Source organism: Megalops cyprinoides, chromosome 5, assembly GCF_013368585.1.
Source record: "Megalops cyprinoides isolate fMegCyp1 chromosome 5, fMegCyp1.pri, whole genome shotgun sequence".
NCBI classification, from domain to species: Eukaryota; Metazoa; Chordata; class Actinopteri; order Elopiformes; family Megalopidae; genus Megalops; species Megalops cyprinoides.
In genome coordinates, this window is record NC_050587.1 from 2523607 (window position 1) to 2547661 (window position 24055).

At 42.8% G+C, this 24055-nt stretch overlaps 1 protein-coding gene across 1 annotated transcript in view; it reads right to left on the reverse strand.

The window, feature by feature from the left end:
* garnl3 (GTPase activating Rap/RanGAP domain like 3) overlaps positions 1 to 24055 on the reverse strand; it is a 101587-nt gene that overhangs the window by 27867 nt on the left and 49665 nt on the right. The window contains 9 exon segments of the mRNA XM_036528515.1: positions 323 to 426; positions 535 to 633; positions 855 to 930; positions 1942 to 1968; positions 2264 to 2327; positions 2988 to 3052; positions 8782 to 8900; positions 11145 to 11244; positions 19444 to 19518. Of these exon segments, the coding sequence (XP_036384408.1) occupies positions 323 to 426; positions 535 to 633; positions 855 to 930; positions 1942 to 1968; positions 2264 to 2327; positions 2988 to 3052; positions 8782 to 8900; positions 11145 to 11244; positions 19444 to 19518 (729 nt within the window).

Below are 24055 nucleotides of genomic sequence, written 5' to 3' on the forward strand. Positions count from 1 at the left end.
CTTGAAGATGATCCGATTGAGAGCTCTGACAAAGGGGCTCATGGGAGATATGTGGCCCACAGAGAGCTCTCAGTGGGGTTAGATGTCTGTCTGAGACTCAAACCTTCTGTGAATCCTTTGAATACCATACCTCTCTGCACACTCGTTGACGAACAAGCATTACAGTAGTTATGCTGAAACAGCCAGTGTCTTAGAAGTCAATATAAGTGGTGCTCTTCCAGAATGGCCCATTCCATACAACCGCTCATCGTACATACAACAAGTGCACAGGATGGGCACTGTGCACTGTGCAGTGGGGAATCATGGGTAATGACAGACTCACCTGCTGCTTGTTCTCCTTGGAATACGGCAACATGGTGGACACGTGGAACATAAGCTCATGACCCTGGTACACAGTGTATATGGAGTTAATTCCTGTAGTGTCATCTGTAGGGCAGAGAGAAAGGAACACGTCAGGGATTTGTGTCTGCAAGCACCACATCAGCCATACCAAGGAGCACAGTACCAAGGTGATAAAAACAGTGCGGTGCTTACTTTTCGTGTCCAGGCCTCCTCTATATCCCGCCCAACCCTGCAGTGAAATGGTGTCTCCCAAGAGGTTTAAAAACTTGTCAAAGTTCTCGCTTCCTGTTTCTGAGCAAGAGGGAAAAAATCCTGTCTTTTCACTGATGTAAAAAAGTAAAAATGATTTATGGCTTCTTTTAAAAAGATATATGACCTAGTATCATCATGACGTTTGTCCAGCAGCTGACACCACAGCAATAGAGGTACCACTATTAAAAAACTACCACCACTACTACAACTGCTACTACTTACTCTCAACACTTAATTAGATAATAAATAGTGACACTCACCATTGCTAAACATCTCATCGTCTGTGAGCTGTCCGTCTTTGGCATACAGAACACCAAATTTAAAGTTTACAGACCCCTATAAAGACAGTTTAAATCTATTTACAGAACTTTAAACAGAAGTGAAAATGAACACCTGTACAGAAGGGTGAAAGCAATTTCTGAATTTCTGGTTAAATGATAAAAAACGCTTGGTGAAATATTTCTCCATCTACAAATGATAACTCCGTGTTGGCATTTATTCTGCCTGTAGTCTGTATCTTTTATGTATAATCATGTGTTGTTACACCAGATATAATTCAATCAATGGTCTGAAACAACAACTCACTAATGTGGTCTGCAAGAGCTTAGTAAGCAGTCTTAATCATAGTCTCAGTGAAGGAGTTAAACACAAGCAATGCTGAACAAAGAAATAAAGAAGTAACACAAATTATGAGAATTATGAGTGCTGTCACTAATGACAGTCCAATTTGCTGCAATTTGTCCGCATGCCAAAGTGATGATGCTTAAATAAGGATATATGATGTCATTCCTCTTATTAGTATTTGTCTGTGCTTGTGCTGTTGCACTGTTTTAAATCTCTGACAATATATAAACTCATGACATCATAAAGAACAATCTTGTGATATCATGTGATAAAGTCGGTGGAGTTTTGGTACACCACCAATTACTGGGTGAGTTGCCATCAGTAATATTATGAAATCATTCAATGCATCACTACTCCTTTTCGACAGCTCCATCCAGCTGGTCGGACAGCTGATGCCAAGCTGGATATTGTAGGAGGCCAAAAAATTACTTGCATTGAGGTCACTAAATAATTTACTTTCAAATCTATCATTTCCTGTTGCAAGAATTTTAAACACATCCAACTAATTTAACCAAGTTACCCCATGTATAAACAAGTAATTCTGCAGCACTGTATATGAATCAACCCACCACTAAACTGTGTCTCTTTTCAGGAAGTTAGCCAATGTGCCTTCTCTATCTTATCGGTTTTGTTAGGCTTTAGACAAATATTAGATGAACACATCTGCTGTATTTTTGCAAGCAATATGGTTTCAATTGATTTCCAAAAATGATTCAATATTACCTCTTGCTCCTCCAACACCAGTAGGTCCTGCAAAAGAATAAAATCATTTTCACATTGTTATCAGAAGGTTCACAATTACATCTCATCGGCGTTCTAGCACAAACACACACACACACACACACACTTATTATTAATAAACACTGCATTGCCAATGATCCACACATTTATTGCTTTTTGAAAAGCACACCCCTGAAAGGAGCCCCAGATGTCTAGACTGTGTTTGCCTGACCGAAAATAAACACACTGCTGCAAGCAGAGTCGCCTGTCCTTACTGTGTCATAAAGCAAATAAATTAAGGGGCGAAGTGACGCCTGGCTCCCACCTTTTGGATCTCCGGGTTGAGTATTTCTCTTGGCCCCTTCTCAAATCTGTCCATGTTCATGGCACTGGGGTGAAAAGGAGAAGTCAGGGTGATTTTCACCATAGTCACACAGGGTCAAAACGTTAAGGCCTATTGGATCACAGAGGCCAGTTTCCTGATCATTCCATGAGGTGGGTAACATCTGCCATTCTCCATAGTCAACTGAGGGCACACACTAGAAGCCCTCCTGCTGCTAAACAGAGCATAAAACATCATGAAAGTTCTAAACTTTAGCTCAGTTGGGATTCCTCGGGCCACACTTGCAAGGCACACTTTCATGTGGGCAGAAAAGGGAACATGGGGTTCTGTAGCAAACCACTCAAAAACATGTGAGTGGTGGAATCTGTCCTATTGCTAAATGAAGCATAAAACACCACAAATTCTAAACTTTGGCTTGGTTGGGGTTCCTTACCACACTTGCTAGGCAGGCTTTTATGTGGGAACATAAAGGAACATGGGATTCTGCAACCCACTCCTTTAACACACAAGAATGGGGGAAAAGTGGAGGAACCCAGGAGTGGAAGGACTGGTAATCTGTGTTTACATCCAGAGAAAATGGGTGGTGGGGGGAAGTGAACTAGGGTTTGTCTGACATACATTATGGTTTTCACACACTGTGCAGGCCCAGCTCCATTGTAGTCCCATTGGAAAAAACACACAATTTTCACAACTCAACCATACTTGCCTTAAAATGGATTTGACTGATAGTGTTTTTGTGGGACTGTAAGGAAGGCAGATCTTCAGGGTTCCCTGTAGAAGAGAAAAGGTTTAAGGACAGGGCATAAAAGACTCTACTTGGTGCAAATCAGGTTACATCTGGGCAACATTAAGGACTGAGTTTACAGAACATTGTGGGTTTGAATCCCCACCACGTTGAGCACTACTGTTTTACCCTTGAGCAAAGGAGGTGAACATCCAGCTGTACAAATGGAAGTGTAAGTAAATTTAAGCTATGTGTGCAGCCTGGATAACTGTGTCTGAACAGCAAACCGATGAAAATAATACAGCTCTCTCCATGAGACTGAAGCAAACAGGAAATCTGGTGCAGATTTGGCAGGCTCACCCTGCCAAACCATAGGAGCCAAGTCTACAGTGTGGATGGCCCTATACAATTACTGTAGGGAGGTAATATGCCTTTCCACTATGAATTCATCTGATAAAAGAGACCATCATACTTATTTACTCTACAATCAGAGGGCTATGTGTTTTCAACACAACAGCAAAACTGAAACACTCATGACAGCCTAGAATGTGCTACAGATGCTCACCTTGTCCTACACATTTTACTACTGAATAACCATCTCCTTTTACACCAGGCCAGTGATTAGGTATTAAATTATAAATGCTCTGATATGAAGCCCAGTCTTACTGTATACACAGAGCCGGCGCCAGCGGAAAACAAATCAGGGGGCAATTGAAATGCAGTGAGGGGACGGTGACTTAACCCAAAAAATTACGCACGCTGCGACACAGCCATACGATCGTTTAACAAGTGCATTATTACACCACACACACACACACACACACTCTCACAGATCAACAAACCTCAGGAAACACGTACCATCCACACACCATCACGTGATAGCGACTCTGAGCTTGATTTCAACAGAGCCAACAACGTTTACCGATTTAAAGCAAGTGAGTGCTTAAAGCAAGAACCACCAAGTCAAGTCACCCATACAATGCTCTGGAGAAGCCTCTGCTAATAAACACATGCAACTGGAAATTGAGAATCAGTTTCTACGGAAGAACAGAATCTAACACAGGCAGTGCAATGTAGTAGGCACATGTCCTGTAGGCTGGCAATTATAAAACTAACAAAACTATTAGTGACATAAACAATAGGCTAACACAATAGGCCTACCCAACAAATATAAGTATCCCTCCACCAACCTAGCACTCCAAAACATGAAAAGAATATTCAATCCTACCTTATTTCAGTACAGTTGAAGCCAGGGGGATGTTTCTAGCTATTGAAAAAATCAGGGGCAAAGTCAAGTTTGCCTGGGGCTTGTCTTTTTTTTTTTTTGAAGGGAGATCGGCATCGGTAGGTTGGGGAGGTTACTACCTTTATAATAAATAAATATTATCACAACTTTGGACACTGCAAGTCAAGTTCCGCTCTGTTACACAGTCTGTCTGTTGTTTTGCTATAAACGCCTCCTTTTTCAGGGCGAAAATATTTGGGGCTAGGCTTAAAACACGATGCCACTGGTTGAAACCAAGGTCTCCTGGCTGAAAGTAGCAGGCTGAGCAGGACTGTCAGTGAGTGACTGCTCTCCCAAAGTCGTTTTTTCTGACTTGCCTGTGTTGTCTTGAGCGGCTGGTTGGTCAGTGCTGGTTGATATGCTAGTTCCTGGGTCCTCCATTGTGTTTTTTTAAATCCATTTTCGGATGTCCATTTTGTTTGTTAAAAGCCAGATAAACTAAGCTGGCTACCTTCTTGAAATACCGTGGGAAAGTTGCCAACTCGGAGTCCACACACAACGCAACACAACAAGCTTACGCTACGTTAGTTAGCTCGCAATCACCCGGACAACCAATCAAGTGGATTTGTGTGGATTTGAAAATGTAGGCTAGAACGTGACTTTGGTTTTAGATAATTATGGTGGGCTAAATTATGTATTAGTATTTTAAAATGAAAATAAATTAAAAAAAATCAAATTAGGCCTTATTCTTCACTAAGGGGGCAGGGTAGTCCATCTGAGGAGGCAGCGCCCCCTTACGCCCCCCCCGTGGCACCGGGCCTGTGTATAGGCCTACATCCCATTATCTTTTATATACACAGAAAGCACTTAGCATTGCTGATTGGTCCAAGCTCCCAGTTGGTTGGCCAAGTTGTTTCAAACACTGCTCTCCGCAACATAAGGATGCATAATTCAGGAAGCGCAGTGTACATAGACATAGAGTACGCAGTGTGAAATTCCCTCAGAATTCCAGACTTTGCCATACAGTAGGGCTGCAACTAATGACTATTTTGATAGTCGAATAATCTATCGATTATTGAAACAAATAATCGACTATTTGGATTATGAATTTCACAATTACTCAATGGCTCATTCATCTATCGTCTTTTAAATTTAGCTTCACGTTGTTTTAGGCATATGCTAACTAACAATAAAGACAATACAGATGAGAACTTCATTCAAAAATACGTCTTTTAATGAATGGTTACTAGGACTAATTCAGTGAGGGCAGTTGCTTGCTGGGGAGTACAAGACTGCTTCCTTTGAAGAAAGCCATCCACGGTAGCATTACGAGATCCAACAAACCCAAAACTCGTTTGAATTAATTCGAATGCAACCCACACTGGGCATGCACGCATAGTCACGTGTTGTAGAAATCTTTCGCGATTTAGAAAGTATCAAATTCTCCGGTGTTCTCTAAACTTGTGCACTCGGCAGCAACACTATCACCAGCCGTAAACGTTGCCATGACAACGATGCTACGTTTAAGCAGAGAATTTCTAAATAGCAGACAGGCTCTGGTTTGACATTGTAAAGTTAGGGCACATTTGGAATGTGAACAGGATCGTTGTGAATAATATGTTACTATTTGCTACACTGCATGTTCAACGTCATTCATAATTTATTGATCAAGAGAAAATGTATTTCAAAATAGAAAACGTTACAGCTCATAACGTGAAGTAACATGGCTTTTAACATTAACATTAGCTATGCAAGCTAGCTAACTAATTTAACGAGACGAGTCTTCATCATCCAGAGAGCCAACGTACCCCCTCTTCAGATGCTCGAGCATAACTGATGTGCTCCCATGCCAGGCAAGGTCAGGTTTGCAAATGTTGCAGTCCACAACCTTCTTGGCAGAGGTAGCCCATTCGCGGGAACGGTCACACCGGTGTGATTAGCCAATTAGCGCGTATGCTAAAACCGGTGCGATTAGAAAACTAGATTGGAAAAATTCTAGCTAATTTTAGGTTTGAAGAAACAGCAATTTAACATTAAAATATATAGCAAATGCTGGGTTAAGAGTGAAATGCTGCCACACTTTTGAGGTCTTTGGTAGAGAAGGTGTTGCCATCTCTATTTTCACTCCAGTAAAGCAACGTAGCTTAGGCTACGTGTCTGAGCATTCCGAGTCAACACAAAAAACAAATGCGATGACGTCACCAACTAATCGACAATTAAATTTGTTGGCAACTAATTTGGTCATCGATTTTGGTCGACTACGTCAATTATTCGTTGCACCCTTACCATACAGTCAGTAAAACAAAATGTTTTCACTATGTCCACCTTTACAACAAGGCAATGTATGGTAAAATATAAAATGAAAAATATATGTCAAAATATACTGGACACAATGGGGAAAATATTGGCATTATTACAAATGCAATTTTCTGAATATATTGCAGGATATATATTATTGTAATATGTGAGGCAAACACTATAATTTAATTTTAGATGTTGTGGATAGCAATGACTCAATGCATTATGGGATAGCACATATGGCCCTGTGACATCTGAGAATAACACAGAGCCCGATAACACAGAGGAGTAAGTAGCCCTGGATATCAAGTAAATCCAATGATGCCACGTCATCTCTTGCTGGAAAGAAAGAGGTACTGTTCAGGCTTACTGTAGACAAGAAAATCTGTCTTATTCTGAAACTCTTTCTGAAAGACTTGATTGTTACTGATCAACTGTCAATCATCTCTGCCTTTCAAGAATTTAGGGCTATTGTAAGGCCAGACAATTGCTGTGTAAAAAAAAACACAGAAGAAAGAAAGAGACTGCAGTGCTCTGAATGGTTCATTGTGTTTTTTGCCCCACCATGAATGCTTCAAGCGACAGTATCCTCCCTCTCATTTCTATCTTAGTCGCACTAGTAGGATGGGTGTCCTTCGCTCCCTGCATCTTATTGCATTCCTGGCACCTGCAGCATCTCTCCACCACAAGCTGAGGGGGATGGATTTTCTGCCTTTCATTTTCCCAGCTCTTCCGCTCTCCACCACACTCAGCCATAGATTCAGTCAACACCCATCCTTCACTAGGGATTCACAACTAAATGCAAGCAGTGCTCTGAGTCCTCTCAAACGTAGGAATGAAAGGCAAATATACATATATACACAGTCCACACACGCACACACACACACACACACACACACACACACACACACACACACGTATGCATACACGCATGCATGCACATGCATGCAAACACACAGTTCGTGCGCGCAAACACACACACACACAGTACACATGTGCACACATAAGCAACTGTGAGCGCCTTAAGGGGTTTCCAGCTTCTGCGTCAGCATTTTGCATAGGAATTCCATTTCCCCCTGACATCCAGCTGAATGCACACTACGGCAATACAGTACAGTAATTACCACTCCCACCCTCACACCCTCCCACTCTCAAACACAATACAATTCCAATCAGCCGCAGCCCGATTACAGGGGAAATGCAGGAACATGGGACGGGTCAGCTGCATTCACCTCAGTGCTTCTTTACATGACACCGTCAGTGATTAGGCCCTCTACAGCCCTGCTCTGAGACAACTGATAAACCAGTGCATGACGAGGGACTACTTTTATCTCATTGTGAAACTTACCGGAATTTCACAATGATCTTTGCTGTGACCATTATTCCACTCAAGAACCCTGATCAAACCTCGTGGAACTTCTTTTTAAACAGTGAAATGACGTTTTATGGTAATCACTGTAAATGAAGCTAAAGCTAATTATGGATTAGTGACACGTGTGTTTCTAATTGCATTTTAACTAATAAAATGACATATAAACAATATGTAAAATATACAAACAATGACAATAAAATGTAAATGATGTAATTGTCCCTCATCCAGAGACTCACACAGTTCATACCTTATTCATTTACAATAGACAGCTGTACATTTTCTCGAGCCAGGGAGATAAGTACAGGTACAATTTTAGCATGTCATCTCAGGAAGAACCTAAAACCTTTTGGTTAACAGACAGTTTTTTCAGCCACCATCACTGACTGATGTCTAACCAACACTGATGTTTACACTAAAGGTTAGAATAGTTGATTGCTCAACAAACTGACCACATTAAATAATCTAATGATACAGTATTTTTTAAGAATCCACCCTGTGGACCCATTCCCTATGAGATGGGGATTGCTGACAAAGCTGGGTTTGTTACTTTCTTTGACACTGGATTAGCAAGTAAGGGTCTTCAATATTAAAGATGGATTTCCCTCAGAAAAGTTCTAATGAGAATCCTTTGTAAAAACACACACACACACGCACACACAGGGTTGTGTGCACAGGGGCTTTAATTATCAGCACTTCATCATAACCAGCTTCACCCACTGACTGAAAAAATTCTGGCACACACTATGTTAAGGAACTGGAGGAAGAAACAGTGTGACTGGGGCCATGGCTGGATATATCTGAACAGAAGAGTGAAGGAATCAAGGAGTACTGCTGAACTCCACTTCTTGCCCTCTGCCTCTCTCTCTGCTCCTGTCACTCACCGTTTTCCTCCACAGTATGGCTCTGTACTGTGGCACCCTCTGGTTGTTCTGGTCTGACAGGACAACTGACAGGTAGAAGGGGTTCTTCTCAGCGTCCGTGCCCACGTAGTTCTGATGGACTGGAGAGAAGAGGAGAGAATTCATTCCAAAGGCAACGACTTGGTATAACAGTGAAATTGCAGCTCTTTCACGGAGGGCCCCAGCATTTTATTTCGGCTTGGCTCACAGAGCTGAGCTATGTAACCATGCACTTTACACAGTCAGGAGAATGTCACTGTTGCCAAGTCGAGACCAAATGTTCCCCTTGAGCATTTCTGAAAAGTTCTAAGGAGTCGGCCTGTGCCCTTTAGAGAGGCAGGAATGAAATTCAGCTGCCCCCCAACTCGGTTGATGGGGAAACATATTCAGTCTGAGAGAATGCAACTCTGAAATCCAATTAAAATCAGGACTTTGTACCCCTGGTCTCTGAATCTGAGGTATTCATCCTGATTTTATCAATTAACTTGATTTAATGCCGTCCTCTCTTTCCTCTGCTGTGAGAGCACCTCCTGTATAGCCGGGAGACAGGAGGGGGATAATGCATTTTTAATGACCTTCATCATTAAGCATCATGTGGACTGATCTATAGCTATGTTGACAAGATTATAATAAGAGGACCCAGTCAGATTTTAATTGTGTTAGCTGGGAGAGGAAGTGTCTGCAGAGCTTCACACTCTGCTGTGGAAATTGGGCCTGAATGTCAAGCTGCATTCAAGCTCTCAGAAGAGGCAGCTCAGGCTACCTAGGGTTCCATTCACCAGGCTGTGTCCTCTGCCTCCTTCCCACTCTACCGCAGGCTACTGTTTCCAAACCCCGCAAGGGCACAATGGGGCACCTTATGATCCAAAGGGCGAGAAACACCAGGAAAAATGAGAGGTCCTGGATGTGCATTGGTGGAGGGGAAGCGATGATGAGACATTGAAATGATATGACATGGATGGCATGACACATGACATGACATGATCTTTTTCTGCTTTGCCATTGGTGAGCAGCATACCCTGTTATTACACATACATAGCAGCATTTTTAACAGTGTCTAACATGTTATAACTTGTATATAATCCTGTGCCCTGTTATAGAGACACTGTCCAAGATTAGTTATAAACATGGCCTCTTACACATCTATTGTTTACCTAATAGTGTGCTTGTCCAGGGGAGCTGCAGGTCACAACTATCCAACCAAAGCTTGCAACTCTCCAGATGAAGTAAACAGTGGATGACTCTACACTTGATACAACGCCTCCATCACAAGTTTAAATTGAAAAAACTACAAAATAAAATCTGCTGGACAGTGGCGCAAAACTAGTACTTAAAACCAGAAATGAAGAGCACTACCACATGCCCACAGATTTAATTTTAACTCCTGAGAGGCGTAATTTTTTAGGAAGTTATTAACTTCCTTAATCAACCCTGGGTATGCTTAGTTTAGAAACAAGTGGAAATTCTTTGTTCCCTCTGGCACATCTGCAGAGCTGAGACACCGCAGCATACTGTAGATTACCATGTTGATAAAAATAACAACGGCCGCCTTTTTGACTTTTGTAGCATGCCTTTTGGGTAGAGCCTTGTTCTTCCTCTTATTGATTTATGGAACAGTCCAAATATAATACATAAAAACTTCACCTGTTTGTATCTCAGTAAAAATGTCTCATATTTACCTATGAGATCTTTGGACCCAAATAACTGTATGTGCAGTACAGTAGATGGTGAATGCTGGTGCACCTAGCCCAGCCCCTTTTCAAGTAATCGTGCAGTCTCCTTAGCCATTATTGGATAAATTTGTTGATTTAAACTGATTGACAGGGCTTTCATTATGTCATTAAATAGTATTAAAAGGGGGGGGGGGGGGTAAAACTGGATTCAATCAGCATATCACTAAGCCAGAAAGATGTTGTGTTCATAGCTAATTGAGGACCTGCTATGTATCTCTTCCTTTAAACAGAGGAGCACACGCACATGCATATAAGCTTGCACATGCACACATACGCATGAACAAACACACTTACAGACGGAGGGGATGGCAATATCATACTGTGAGTTCTGATACGGGCCTGATAACAACCACACAATATATAGCTGCCCCTGCTGTAAGAGTGACTAGAGTGTGAGTGTGTCTATCCACTGATACTCACATACATCCTCACACAGTGCTCACGCATAGCTCCGACTTTCATACACAGCACTTATGTACCACATTGTATGGTTTAAATGTTATCTTTCTCTACGACCAGCTGTGTACAGAACCCTGTTACCTCTCCCACCTCAAGAACATGCACCAATCATGATGTAAATGCAGACAGGGCATAGAAGCAGCCTGGAATCACCTTTTCCAAGGAAGTATTTGAAGAACCATCGGGTATGGTACTCTGGGTTCTCCAGATGGACATCTGTTCTCCTCCAGGTTCCTGGAGTGTAGTCTGTTGTCTAGAAACCCAACAAAAGAAAGAACCAAAGAGAGGATTACGGAGAACAGACAGCGAGGTACAAAACATGCATGCTCCTTTCAGAAACTGCCATTGAAACTGCTCCTTTGCAGCTCTGATTAGTGATGTGTAAGAGCAGTAATTTGTTCTAATTCATCATGATGAAATGTCTTATTATGAGCTAGAATAGAAAGCTACACACTGACACACACGGTTAACCTGAGCTCATGTGGGAGACGGAGGTGCAAACACATGAAAAGACTCTCCCACACAGACAACAAAATGAACAGGAATATCTTTCATCTCGAATGAGCCCAATAGCTCAGACAGTAACTGCTCCCATTCTTGCTTTCATAATGAGAGTAAGTCATAAAACCTTAGCATTTATGTTTTAACAGTTTCTGGTTTGAGATAAAAACTTATGTGTTGTAATGCTTTACAAAATATAAAAATGTAAAATATAGACCATTTAACCTTTGATTTTAATGCTAAAGTACAATGTCTTCATGTACAATTCTGTTTGAAAGCTCATCAGTCTCAATGGGAGACTACTCACCATATAATCAATATTTTACAATAACAGTAACAATGTTCTGTAAGAAAGTAGATATTTCTGCTAGATTTCAAAGAGCTCTTCATTAGTACTGCTGTACATCATTCCCTTGAGAAAAATTATTTTGGGTTAATTTCAATGCTAGACAACATGTCATTAAGTCCAAGTTGAAATGTCTTTAATCTTTAATTTTGAGATTTTTGATTTTGTGATAAGCTATAGCCTAGACTATTTTGTCTATCTTTATGGTGCTCCACAAGCCAGTTGGTCTCCCCATTAGCTGAGGCACACCATGGACTTCCAATTGAGTTAGATTAGCCGACTTTTTCCTATTAATTCAACAGTTAAACCAGATTTTCAATGATTGTGAGGACATACAATGGTGGTCGGTGTGCCAGTTGACCCATGGGCTCATCGGCAGAGAAGTCCTCTGAAGCCGGAGAGAGGAACGCCTTGCTTCTAAGATTTCCATGTGGACGTCTGCTTTCAATCGGAGAAATGAGGTGACTCACAACACTGTGCAGGGGTGAATGGCACTGATTGCGGTAATTATGGGCTAATGGCTCATGTCTGCAGACAGTGCGCCAGAGCCCTAACTAAACTCAGCACGTTCCCCCGACTGAGGCTGTGTGTGCACGCACCCGCAGTTTACTCTGTCTCTAAAAATGCTAAATCAAATCGCTTGTTTTGCCTGGTCATTGTTCTCATGAATATCTCAACATCAGGAGCACATGAGGGGAGGTTGTTTATTCTGCATGTGCAGGAATGCTAAATGAACGCCATCAAGCAAAAAAAGCAGTGGAGGATTGGGAAAGGTCGATACAGTGGGAAGTTAGGCTCTGGTGGTTTACTCTTGGTTCAGAGAGGATCATTTTTTCTACCAGCTGACTTGCATGGTCCTTTTGACCTCGTTACAGTCAGACCGCTAAACACTGCCTTGGACTCCAGACCTCTCACACCTGATTGGGGAGAGGCAGCACTGATGAAGATGTGGAACTGAAAAAACTGAATTACTGCATTACTGAGTTATGGGAGATCCACTGCTGGGCATGAAGGGTAATTAATCTGTACGGAGCACATCAGCACTAAAATGCATGTCCAGATGTGGATGTTATCAGATGTAAAAAAGGGAGGCACTGTGTACCAGCACATGCATGTTTTGCCTTGTGCGACATGGGTGTAATCAAGACTTATAGATGGCTAGAACAGAACTGAGCATGAAGTGCACCTACTGTGTAACGTCATTAGATATGCTTTGCTGCAACATGTTAACTGACAGCTGGCTCAAGCTCACTGCTGTAAATGTATGTACATATCACCTGATGAAACGTAATGTGATTATAGAGGAATAAAACATTTACAAATACCAATGCATCTGTGTCCAGTGCTGAATGACGCACTTCCAGGTTGTTTGTGTTCGTGTATGGTCCTGTGCGTTGCGGGGCCAGTCGACAGAAAATAAAGGAAGGTACTGCTGTGTCCCTGCATCCTTTGGCAAGATTAAGGTGCTCTCTCTAGCCCCCCCCTCGCCCCCGGTGAAGCTAATACTGTGGGTCTTGGACAGCCCTCCTCACCATCCTGGCTAATGGCTGGGACAGCGGTCCACGACTCCCTGGCTAATGCTATATGGTTGGGACAGCCTCCTTGCCACACTGGCTGACAGCTGTGTCCTGACGCAGCCCATTGGCCCAGGCGCAGATGGCAGACCCCCCCCCCCCCCCCCACCCTTTCCACACATGCCAGGTTACTTAGAGCACAAGCAAGGGAAATAAAGCAAGGTTGAAGAAAAGCAATTCAGAGGAACACAGATCCCTGGAGATGCAGTGGTCGACATGGAGCTCTCGGGCAGCGTGCGGGATAATCCACTACCTTGGGGTGCTGGGAGGTGGGGGGAAGGGTGCACCAAACCAGAGTTACAATTTACAATTTGGCATTTTGCAGACGCCTTTTAACCAAAGCGACTTTTAAACCAAAGCGACTGACAATTAGTGCATTAGAGTTAGCAGGTTGGTCATGTGTGGCAGCTGAAACACAACTGCTTCCACTCGGCTTCACAGGCAGAAACTCTCCAGCACTCTCCACTCACAATTCAACCTCAAAGGCTCCCATTCGTCACCAGCACAGTCTTTCATCAATCACTTGTGCTTTTAAACCGATCAATTGATATTTTTGCCATTTGCGGTGGACCCAGACAGCACTGTGTTCAAAGAGACTCTTTCCCTCGCTGTCAGGACAGGAGATATGAAATGATTAAACATTAAGAGCTCTTTAATTGCAGAAACAGGGTAGTTTTGTAGCTACTGTTGCTACAATTGATATTCCAGTTCTCAGCAATGATCACTGATAGCTCAGAGATATATCCTTCTCTGAACATATATGCCCTGTCAAATGTTTGATCTTGAGCAACTGGGATGTGCGCAATCATGCAATCGAACTGCATCTGAAAAGCAGATGAAGAAAACAAGATTAAAGTGGCACTATATATGCAAAACAACGATGGCACAATTAACCCTTTCAGTGCCGTCAACATCAGCCCACACGTCAAATCATACTCAAAGCACAATTTACAATCCTGGCATTGGTGTTAAAGGGGTTAAAGAACAGAGAGAGGAAGTGAATGAATCGGAGCAAAGCCCTAAAATGGACTGTAAATTAGCTGCTCTCCATCAGCAGAGTGGTATTGATCTATAGCTCCTGATTGGAATAACAAACCCATTACTGTATAAATCAAAAGCCATGCAGACATGGCTCTGTTAATTCACACTCATGTCCATGTCCATCTTTCAGGAGGTCTATTCAATCTAACCACTAACAGAAACAGCACAGAAATCGCAACATTTACTACTACTTAATAATAGTTACTAAAATAATAGCAAATGGGTATGATAAAACAGAATACATCTTATATTAGTCATCCATCTGTTAGGCTACATCCTTAGCATTTGCTAAAGCCAGCGTTTTAGCTGTTGATCTGCTGATTTACTAGAGCATGTTTCTCTGATGTAGCTTTGAATAAGCTCAAGAGGTGGAAAAACCTGGTGGGCGTGTCATTTCAATCACATTAGCCACTCCCACAGGCCTTTGTGCAGCTCACTGCTCCAACTTAACTGCAGACCACTTTACAATGCCAGTCCGCTAATACATAAGACCTTTTTCAAAATGGCCCATTAAATATCTCTGCATCATATTTATTCATACATTTTAGGCACACACACACACACACACCCACACACACATACCCTCTACATCCTTTGCCTTGCTCTCAGTTTCTGTCACATCCGGTAAACAGTTCCTGCTGGTAAATCAGGCTGTCTGGATGATGGAAAGTTTAACACCTTATCAATAACTACAAGCACAAATCAGCCCTGAAGACAACACACTGACAGAGGCCTTATTATACAGTGAGTTACTGCAGCAATCCAGGAGGAGCTGGGACCTTCATTCATTTCAGGGGAGGTAGAGGCAAGTGGAACTGGGAGAAAGGATATGATTAAAATGCTGTGTGTGTGTGTGTGTGTGTGTGTGTGCGTGTGTTAATGTGTGTGTGTGTGTGTGTGTGTGTGAGGATTATACTTGTGGTATGCATTTGTGTGTATATGTCTATAGCACAGAATATGGGTATGTGTGTGTGTGTGTGTTTTGGGGCCCAGGCAAGGCAAAAGTAGAATGAGTCAGCACTTACTAAAGAACACTGAGTCCTCCTGCAGCTGTACTGCACTGCACAATACAAAACAATTTCCTTTTTATTTCTATAGGTGGTTTTCTCCTTACCTTCACACTGTGTCATGCAGTCCTAAAGCAAAAACAATTATGATATATTGGAAGGGCATTCAGACGGGAATAGTTCTATATACTGCACTTTAAAGGGACATTAATGTTTTGTATTATTATTATTGGACAATCATAACAGTTCAAAGGAATTTAATGACAGCATCTGAAAACAGAAAAACAAACCACACTGATTTATAACAGTCATTAATATACTACTTTGTGTATAATAACAAAATATGTTATATACATATTACATATTTGTCTATATATTTGTTACACAGTTATTTGTATACATTTTTGTTCTAAATTTCCAGCAAATGTTTATGTATGCTGTGGATTCGCAGTCAGCTATGCCTAGTTCTGGTTTTCTGTCTGTACCCTGGCCATACAGGAGTATTAGCCTGTACTACTCGCTATTTTCACACTTGGTCCGTTTTGCTGATCCGAAGTTCGATTATTCCCCCCTCCCCCTGCCCCCGCTGGTCTTCCTTCGCATGACATTTTTTGATTGCGAACCCTGGTCCGTTTACGTCATCAACACGTAAGGAACGTGCAGCTTTTGTTTACCAATGTCGCTAGGCAATGATGCAAAAGGGAGGTTTACTTTCTGGTTTTAGATCGGATAGCTTTCACACCAAATGCAAACCACACTGTAGTTCAGGTGAACCGTACCCCAGACCCCTGTTTTCTGGAGTACAGTCCCTGGTGCGTACCCGAGTTCAGAGAACAGCATTCACATCAACAAAACGAACTGAACTAACGGCTTAAGCGGACTCGGGTCCTCACCAAAAGCTCTAGTGTGAAAGCACCCTCACATTTACTTGACTAATTACAAATATTTACAGTATATGGGTGGATACATGGTGGCCTGGGTACTTGGAACTACCAAACTGTCATGCTAAAAAGCCAAACTACAGTGGGTTTAAAAGCGCTTTAACCTAGTGACAGCGTGTGTGGAGTTGCGTCTGGTTGTGTGGGCATATCCTGCAGTGAAAACTCTTAATTGCTTTTCAGATTCAACTGAGATAAGACTGGTACAGCTCTGTACAGCAATTCTACTATGTCAATTTTTCTCATGCGTTCTGGTCATTTCACACATGAAATTTAATATGATAAATGTTATGCAGTAAAGAACATACTGAGCCATCAATGTAAAATGTTCAGGGCTACCAGAGTTGAATTTTTGATTCAGAGTTTTGAATTTTTTGCCAGAGGACTACAACTTAAAGATGTGTTTTGTCCAATCCTGTTATTAGACGCATATGAATGATGTGTCTACTGAACTGTGAATGGCAAGGGTTAGTGTCAGATGGCAACCATTTCATACTGATGAGCTAGATAAAGATCTTCTTGCTGAAAAGGTATTTTCACTCCTGATGGCTATTTTATAGTGTCTTTGTTTAGTTTAGAAAGGCTCACCACACACAAAATGGTAATGTGAAAACCTAAGTTAAACCCCATTTAAAGGAATCATTGCTGTCTCTCTGTTATTTGTGCATTTTTTCCATTTCATTCTATCTCTATATCAGATGCAAGTGCTTTAAGATCAATAAATGATAATTCTTAAGAAAGGCTCAGTTGAAGGTGCAATATGACACATGAATGGCACCTTAATTCTGAGGATTCAACACACTCCATTTTAACAGTACTCTGTGTGCCAAGAGCCCATATCTCCATACCCACACACAGTAATTAGGCCGAAGGATCTTTTAATCACATGCGCTCATTGGCTGATTTCAGCAGAAACAAATGGCTTACTCCAGAACCTCTGCCCCTTGGGCTCCAGCGTCCATCCCTCCCTGTCAATATCCACACCACCACGTGTCTGGCTGCCCTTGTATCCAGCTTATTCTGGTTGTCACCTCTGTGGTTGGGAGGTCAGTGAGATTAGAGGCACTCAATGCCATCACTCAAAGTCAGTGACATGCCAGTCTGCACCGCTCAGGCCTGATGACCTTTTTCAGGTAAGATCTGGGCTCTGGAAACTCACATGGTGACCTTGCTCTCTACGCCAAAGATGTGCGATGGCTGGAATCTCACACAAGGGGGCAAATGCAAGGCAGACTAATCAATACTGCCAGGAGGGCATGAAGCAGAGCTCTTCTGGGTCATCATAGCTGGGTCATCATAGCTACTGTCTGCTGCATTATTTTGAGAAAGGATGTTGAGGCGAGAGTTTTGTCTGTGTTTTTAAGCATGCAGGATCCACAATGCCCCTGCACCATTTCTGGTGTTTTTCTTCCACAGACCATGTTTCGGCATGTTGCTTCCTGGTGTTTCCAAAGGGCGGGCTCCTGTTAATATGCACGAGTACAACGTTATTTATTTGGCTCTCGGTGGAAGGGTGGCAGAGGGCAGAGAGACGGCCCGGGCCACACCTGCATGCTTGTCAAGGCTCTGTGAGGTGTACGGACGTGCACTCTCCCCCACAGACCTCTTATTCCCTCCCTCCTTTGATGTTGCCAACTCATCTGCTGTAGAGGAGCTTTTCAGAGTCAAAGTCCCAGCGATGGAGAGTGACAGAGAGAGAGAGGAGAGAGATCCCTCCTCTGCTCTCGCCCTGGGTCCCTGTGAAGCTATTCTGTGGCTTTGCGGGGACAGAGTGACGCGTGTTGTCGTGTTAACACAGTGAAAACGCACTCCAGGCATTCAGACCAGAAGGGGCTCATTGAAATGCATTTGATGAGTAAATTCTTTTGTGACAATGACCTTGTTCAGGGCTCTAGAAGCGAACGGGGTGGGTCTGCCAGGCAATTATAGTATTGGTGTTGCCTAGATTCGTTCTGACACGTGATGATGAGGGTAAGCATCTCTCCAGCACGGTTCTGGCTCTCGCCCGGCTGTGACCTGCATCCAGTGAATGTTTCCACCTGTGCACCATCACCTGTGTGTGAAATGGTCTGTGTCTGCACACCTTGCTACGCATGTGGGCTGAGTAGGCCTATGTTAGGCAGGGCATCTGCATGGATAAGGTATGGTGAGGTAAGGAGAACAGGAGTGGAGCCAAATTCAAACATGACTGACCTGCAATCACACCCATGTCATTTTTCTTTTTCAGTAACTTCTGGTGCTCAGTTAATGTACTTACTGGGGCTTTTTATATCTCGGCTACTCTCATCCATCCAGTGTACCCTTGTCGACTTATTCTGGTACCCTTACCAGTTGGTGGCGACTGTGAACACATTCTCCTCCTCAGAGGAAAAATGTTCACATTGCTCCAAAAAAAAAAAAAAAATCCTGCAGGAAGAAATCAGACGGCTACTGTCCTAGCCCTCATCAACCCAGCCAATTTCAAAGGGACGGACTCCACATGAACGGCCAATGGAACCATCTTGTAAATTTTGCTTTGTAGAGGCACAGCGCAGAGCAATCACTGGATAAATCCTGGCGAAAGGATGTGCTTGCATCATTGTTAAATGACTACGTGAATTTTTTGAGGTCAATTGCCAATTGATTTCATATGTAACGCGACAACGGGCATGGAACACAATCATAGCGGGGAGCTTGCTTAATGAGCTGCAGGGTATCATACCAAGTTTCCTTCGAGTCTCTCTAATGAATTCTAACCACACAATTTCATCTTGGTTGTGTTATTAAGCTGTAACAAGCATCTTGTTTGCAAATTGTGTTTACAGAGGCCTCAGATGCCCAGTCCATTGAAACCTCTAAGTATATAAATGCTTCCATGTAGCTGTGGAACTGGGCATAACTTGTGTCTGTAGTAAAGGAATTCTGTCCAAAGTATCCTGAAATATGCAGTTTCACACATCCTGGAATAAGGAGCAGAGCCACACAGGGAGAGAGAATGAGCTCAGAAAAGTGTGTTCATTTCTTATTTCGTGATGTGTTTGAATTATAGCAGGATTAAGCACTGACCTCATCTGATGACCCGTTCTCCACCCGGAACCGACCGGCCCGTTGTATGGCTCCATCAGCATCACTGGAGATCAACTGCAGACAGGAAACAGGGTGTCAGAGGAGTATCATCACCATGCATTTGAGGGGCACCTTAACACTTGATTTGCATTGGATAAACTGTTTGTGATGTTGACTGTACCACAGCACTCCAGTTTTAGTGATGAGAATAAAACCCATACCCAATGTTGTACTCAGAGAGTAATAGCCATACCCAATGTAGCACTAGGAGAGTAAAACCCATACCCAATGTAGTACTGAGAGAGTAATACTCATACCCAATGTAGTACTAGGAGAGTAACACCCATACCCAATGTAGTACTAGGAGAGTAAAACCCATATCCAATGTAGTAGTGAGAGAGTAATACCCATACCCAATGTGGGACTGAATGAGGATTAATCCGAATCTGAATCTGAATCTGATTTGTTATCTGCCTGCTGAAGCTGAGTGTATCATACCAGTGTAATTACACTTATGGAGAGGCATCTGACTCAAACTGTTAAACATTTTCCTTCTGTGGTGACTCATTGTCATGTTTTCATGAATCCACTAAAAAACAATGCAACCCCCCCCCCCCCCCCCCCCAACATTGGGTATTTTAATGCATTGTAAAGAATTTGCAAATGGACACTGCATGCCAGATATCTTTGCAACTTTAAATTTCTGAATTGATGACCACATGCTTCAACCTATTTACTTTTTGCCACCCATTAAGCCTCATCCCATTCAATATTTGTTGATATCATTTTATGTATTTACTCTTAAACATGGTGAGAAAATTGATTCTGTAGGATCATTTACTCCTTCAGATCATTCACTGTCACTGCCTATTTCTCCAAAGTAATTAAGTCACTTTTGCATATACTGTACTGTATTCCAGATGAAGTATGAGCATTACACCTGCAAAACCAATAGACCAGAATTATTGAAAGATTACCTGTAGAAAAAGCAATATCAGTTCATATTCAAAACAAAGGGAGGAATGCAAAACACAGGAACAGACAATGAGCTGAACACCACAGTTTTGTGTCAGACAAAGATTGCAGAGGGAGAGACCAGCAATGAGAAAATCATAATAAATGACAAAGGGCTGGCCAATGGTATAGAATGTGAGTATTCCTTAAAAAGAAGGGGTCAGAGCGAGCCAGGGAGGTTAACGGGGAGGAGATGAAAGAGTGGCATGAAGTAAGGTCAGTTTTGAAAAGGTTACATTTTATATTGCATTACTGCGTACATGAGGAATGTTCCAGATGCAAGCTGAAATCTGAACCAGATACTGAGGGGAGTTGAGGGGGTTATAGAGAACGATGTTTTGCATAAATGTTAGGAAGAGCCATGAGGAGCATTGGGAGAGCTTGCCTTCGTCCCGCTCTGACCCTTGTGCCTCTGCTCCTCTCCTCTCCGACCTTCTCCCTTTTCCTCTTCCACCCCATCTTACTCCTTCACCACTGTTCCCCCCTCACTACCTGTCATCCCCCTTTCTCCTCCTCCTCCACCTTATCTGTCCGTCCTTCTACCCTCTTCTTCTCCCTTCACTACTTTTCTCTCGCTTTCCTTCATCCAGCTATCCTTCCATGCCTCCCATCCTCTCCCTCGTTTCCCCTCTGTCCTCCTCCCTCCATCTCTCCATTCCCTACTCCTAGTGCATGTCTCTGTTTCTGACTGTCAAAGCGATTGCCGGCCGCTGACTCACTCTTTCATAAGGCCTACTGAAAAGCCAGGAGACTGACGAGAGCAGAAAGGATCCAGTCAAAAAAGAAAACTTTAAACTGTGCGAGGGAGTGGAAACAAACATAAACAAAAAAACCCCACACCTAGAACTGAAACGCCTGTGTAACCCCTCTATCACACACACGCACACAAACCTGCTAGCTAGTTATATAAACATACATTTTGTATTTGTTCACTAGTGACGCAGGAACAGGAATCATGCTATGTCTGTGCTAATATTGCATGTCCCACCCCCGTCCACATGGCATTCCTATGGATTCCAACCTTTCTGTCACCTATGTACTGTAGGTGAAAGGATGTTTTCACCCAAAAAAAATAAATGTTATGCTTAGGTATGCATAGGTATTCCATGATTATGCATATTAAAAAGCATGGAACTGGTTTCAGAGCAGAAACACATCTCCCATTTCTTTCCACAGGAATGTTATGCTCTGACATGAGTGTGTGAAATTTCCCCTGTCAGGGCGATGGACAATTGACCCCCCCCCACCGAGCCAGAAACACATACACACACAAACACACACACACACCCCACAAGTCCTGTTTCCTCTACCTGTGCAAGCCTTCAAAGCCTTCAAAGCAGGTACAGGTGGCTGTTTAGAAATGCTGCAGCCATTTCTTTTTTACTGCACAATTTAGATATGTACACATAGCCTATATTATAATATGGCAAAATGTTTTTGTGTTCTTGGTGATTAAAACAACAACATAGACAGCTACAGTGCTACAGTACATATAAGCAACCAATCATGTGTGTGAGAAGTGTATGAGTGTGTGTGTGTGTGTCTGTCTGTCTGTGCCTGTGTGTGAATGTGCAGTCATGCCTTTCACCTCATGCCTGCTAGTAGCTCATGTCACCCCTCTTCATACCGATGTGGCTGCAGGGACAGTTATGATTTTTAAAAAGTCATTATTTCTTATAAACACATTCCTATTTTTAATGCAGGTGTGTACATTCAGATAAAGTGGTAAACAATTAATGGTGGTTCCTTATTTTTTTTTGCTATGTAGATTTATATTCTATTTTTGTTCTTGCTGCCTGCCTATATCATTCAGCTTGTTTGTTTACATGATGGCTCTTCAGTAACAATAGAGGACCAGCTGGCATACACGTTCCCTCCAAATAAGAAGATGGAGGTTTCCTTTGAAGTAGCACCCGCAGCAGCAAACACGAGAATCACCTGTCTCTAACACGATATAATCTCTCTTCAATGGCGTGCATTCACCGTGGAGACGAGACATCCCACCCTCAGACAAACACAGAGTCAGTTGCTAGGCAACAGAACACGGAATTCTTCCCTCTGTCTACTCTCCACCGCAGAACACTACCAAATGCACCATTTACGCGAATAAATCCTGCTCTTAGGCACTGCCCTGCCGACAGGGATGGGACGGAGCAATTGGTGGGTGTTTGGTAGGGAGGCTGAGAGGTCTTAGGGTGAGCGTGTGGAGGAGTCATGCTGCTGGTACGGATCAGTGGTTCTCTAGGAACAAGTGTCATGGAGTTGAAAGACGTGTAAAATAATGAATGATGACACAGTTCTCTGCTGGAGCACGTGTTTTTGGTGGGTATTGACGGCTTGTCACTACACAAGACCAGGCCGGGTGGAGGGCACATCGGGAGTGAGCTTTGATTGGTGTACCCGGGAGGGGCGGCTCTGGCCCTGTTTCAGGATGGACCTCTGCCGATATGCTCCACAGTTGCCACCAATTGTCACTAGACTCCTTATGCCAGGAGAGTGTGGTGAGATCAAAGCTGTCAGGCCGAGACTCTGTCCCACCGCAGCAAAGCTCCGATTCAACCTCCGCCTGCTCTTTCTGAAAGGCCCTGAGATTACTGTATGGAACATTTAAAGCAGTTTGTCAGACTTTTTTGTCAGGTCTTTTTTCACATCTGTATTCAAATAAGCAGTCTGCTCTACAACAAAAACAAATCTTTCAACTTTCTTTTTATATCAACTCTACAGTACATGTCTCAAGCCTTTTTGCACTAAAGCACATGTAATGCTATAACACAGATATGCTATTAGAATGGCCATTTTAGACTGAATCAGTGAAATTAGTTCAGGGTTGCAAAGCATCTGTCATTTCTGCCACTGCTTCTTATGATGAATCTATAAACTTGTTCAGGTCTGTATTAGATGGGAGAGGGGGAGTTGTGTTTATTGCTGTCAATGCTAGGAGGTGGGTACAAAGTGGTTTCAGATGCTATGCCACACCCGAAAATGAACTGCACATCTGCTTCATGTCAGCACAGTCCATGCTCCATACTCCGATGGTGCAATAGAGGTTATTTCTGCATTTTACAAAATGCCAGTAAGCCTCACCATTTACATTTATTCATTTGGCAGACACTTTTATCCAAAGCAACTTACATAGGTTACAGTTCTTTACAATGTTATCCATTTATACAGCTGGATATTTACTGAGGCAACTGCAGGTTAAGTACCTTACCCAAGGGTACAGCAGCAGTGCCCCAGTGGGGATCAAACCGGCAACCTTTCAGTTACGAGTCCTGCTCCTTAACCACTACGCTACACTGCCGCCCAGACCCAGCAAAAGGGCATCACACTTCCTCCAAACAGTGGGATTGCTGGTTATGCTTACGACATCACACTTTCAACATTTGCTCCCTCTTTAAATTAAAGTTTTGTTGCTGGCTGACTGAGAAATTCTGTGCTTTCAAACAAAATTTTTCAGAACCCTGAAGAGCTGCCCCATCTTTGAAAAGATATCGGGGGTCTCATCCAGGGCGGGCCTTGTCACAGGGCCATGTCAAATCAAGAGTCAGTGCTTTCAGAGGCGCCTGAGAAATTTTATAATTCCTACTGTATTTACAGC